This window comes from Pteropus vampyrus, unplaced genomic scaffold, assembly GCF_000151845.1.
Source record: "Pteropus vampyrus isolate Shadow unplaced genomic scaffold, Pvam_2.0 Scaffold11146, whole genome shotgun sequence".
NCBI classification, from domain to species: domain Eukaryota; kingdom Metazoa; phylum Chordata; class Mammalia; order Chiroptera; family Pteropodidae; genus Pteropus; species Pteropus vampyrus.
In genome coordinates this window covers 4,835-7,125 of record NW_011899927.1, presented here as the reverse complement: position 1 = coordinate 7,125, position 2,291 = coordinate 4,835, and the positions used below count along the sequence as shown (strand labels likewise).

The window sequence follows — 2,291 nt, the reverse complement described above, 5'->3', positions numbered from 1 at the left end:
ATCTCGGTAGCTCAGGGCTTTAATAAGGTAAAATTTCTGAAGAAGTTAAAAGCGTAAGAAGTATGCTAGAAAAGCAGTCCTGGTAGGTTTAAATGATTGGCACCCACCCATACTGGGGGACTGTCCCCAGAGAATCAGTCTGCAGGCTTGGCACAGATATTTCAGTTGGTTCTGTGGCAGATGTAAGCCAAACTTGATACTCAGTGGAGCCTGTTAACAGCTGGGTAGTGCTCTTGGAAATGAGTACCGGGGAGAGCTGAGACATCCAGACTTCTGGGCAGTGAACAGTGCATGTCCTGGCTCAGGCTGCTCAGAAATAGGTCCCTGGGTAAGAAATGGTTTCAGAACCTTCTAAGAGGAGCTTTCCTTAAAGGAGTTTTCCTTCTACATAGGTGCTGGAGGAAAAGTCTCCAGTTTAAGGCTGATTACACTGTAGCTTAGAGGTCATAGTTTAACTTCTTGAGATAAACCAACCCAGCAGCCGGCAGCTGGGGCTACGTACCAGGAAGGACAGCTTGGCCTCGTCAGTGCTCTCAATGCCTTTTGTGTCAAATTTGCCTTGTTGGAGGCTGCTGTGCATGATGTTCACAGCACTTGTCACCCCACGCTGGATATCCTGTAAGGTGGTGGCTGGGAAGCCCATCCGCAGCTTGTTACACAGAATGTCCCTGGGGGGAGTGGGCAAAATGGTACATAACGATTGATGGGGACTAACAGTGCTCAACCTGGCCTTCAGGACAGCAGGAGCAGAGGGCCCACTACCCTGACCCGGCAGCACAAATTCCTCTTTTAGGAGAATAACCAATCCTTGAGACCACTGTAGGAGACCTTGCGCAGCCCAGTAAGGCATGAAATCCTAAGGGATGGAATTTCCCTAAGCCCCAGTTTCCTCATCTACAAATCGGAGCTAATAGTTCCTACCTCACAGGGTTATTAGGACTGAATAAGAGCAGATCGGCTTAGTGCCTGGCCTGTAGCAATGGTAAGTATGATAGTTAATACTACAACTACAGCTTTCATATGAACTACCTGTTCTCTTTCCAAGGTCTGAGGACCAATGACCCTTCTCATCTAGTCCAGGAAATGTAGACTTGGCCTATAAGGTATCTGGCTGCTATGCAGCTATGTGGAGCCAAGGATGTTGTGCTGTAGATGGGAGCTTATATCCTGTATAGAACTGAACTAGTATGAGAAGGAAAAAAAGGAAGAAACAAGTGGGCCTCAGGAATTAATCACTTTTAGGAACTTTCTGCCTTCTGAAAAGGAGAAAGGACATCAACCATACCTGAAGTCAGACTCCAGTTCTGTGGTGGCAAGGTTGATCATAGCACAAAGACAGTCGATGCTGGAGCTAGACAGAGCCCGCCCAATGCACTTCTTGACAATGTAGAAGACATCGTCCACCATGCTGGATGTCAACTGGCCCTTCTCATAGGTGTCCAGAGCTACAGCCTACTCAAAAGGCAAAATACCCAATAAGGGCCCCAGTTCTACATGTCCAAGATAGTTCTTGAACAGTCTCTGGTTCTGCTTCCTTTTCTATACCTTGTTCATGTTTTTCCCCACATGGCTTATTCTGGTCACAGCTTGGTGTGGATACTCCTTGTTAAAACAGCTCATTTCTCTATCGATAACTATATTACGAAATTAAGTATTTAGGGCCTTTGCCTTGAAGACAACTGTTACCTGGGATGTAAGACATCAGGAGAGGCCCTTCTTCCCTGAGACTCTTCACTCACATACCTCCAGAAAGGCAGGGAACAAGTAGGCTCCCTGAAGAGCTGAGGTGTTCCTTTTTGATCCTTGGGAAAGAAGTCCCAGCTGGGTCTACAAAGAGCATGACAACTGCAAAGCATAACAACTAACCATACCAAGTGGTGTCACTCAGTCTGCATGCGAGGGTATTCCAAAGCAGGACCAAGAAACATGACATGCCTTGACCATTTCCTTCAGTCTGACTTCTTGGACAGAAAGCCCATTTCCAAGGGATGGTATCCTCTGTCTTACCTTATTGACAGTCTCCCTCATGAAGTACTCCTCCATGGTAATATATAAGCCAATTAGCTCCTGCATGGTGCAGCTCAATAAGCAATTATTGAGGAGTTGGTCCAGACACTTCTGGTGCTCTAAGGGACAGCCAACAAAGAATACTCACTTTTCTGCCTCAAGGGAAATAGATCAACCTTTTTTATTTTTTCAGGTTCTTTTCTAGTCTTTATTCCAAACCTGCACATAATTCACATGGTTATAATCACAGTACAGGTATAATTTTGTACTGTGCTTTTAAAAAT

At 45.7% G+C, this 2,291-nt stretch overlaps 1 protein-coding gene across 1 annotated transcript; it reads right to left on the bottom strand.

The window, feature by feature from the left end:
- Positions 1 to 3: 3 nt before the first annotated feature.
- Positions 4 to 2,150, bottom strand: LOC105310766 (conserved oligomeric Golgi complex subunit 4-like). The gene is made up of 4 exons (XM_011386879.2): positions 2,008 to 2,150; positions 1,286 to 1,452; positions 503 to 668; positions 4 to 324 (listed from the first exon to the last, which is right to left on the bottom strand). The coding sequence occupies exons 1-4, from the start codon at positions 2,071 to 2,073 to the stop codon at positions 214 to 216; spliced, it is 510 nt and encodes a 169-aa protein (XP_011385181.1). The 5' UTR covers positions 2,074 to 2,150; the 3' UTR covers positions 4 to 213.
- Positions 2,151 to 2,291: the final 141 nt, after the last annotated feature.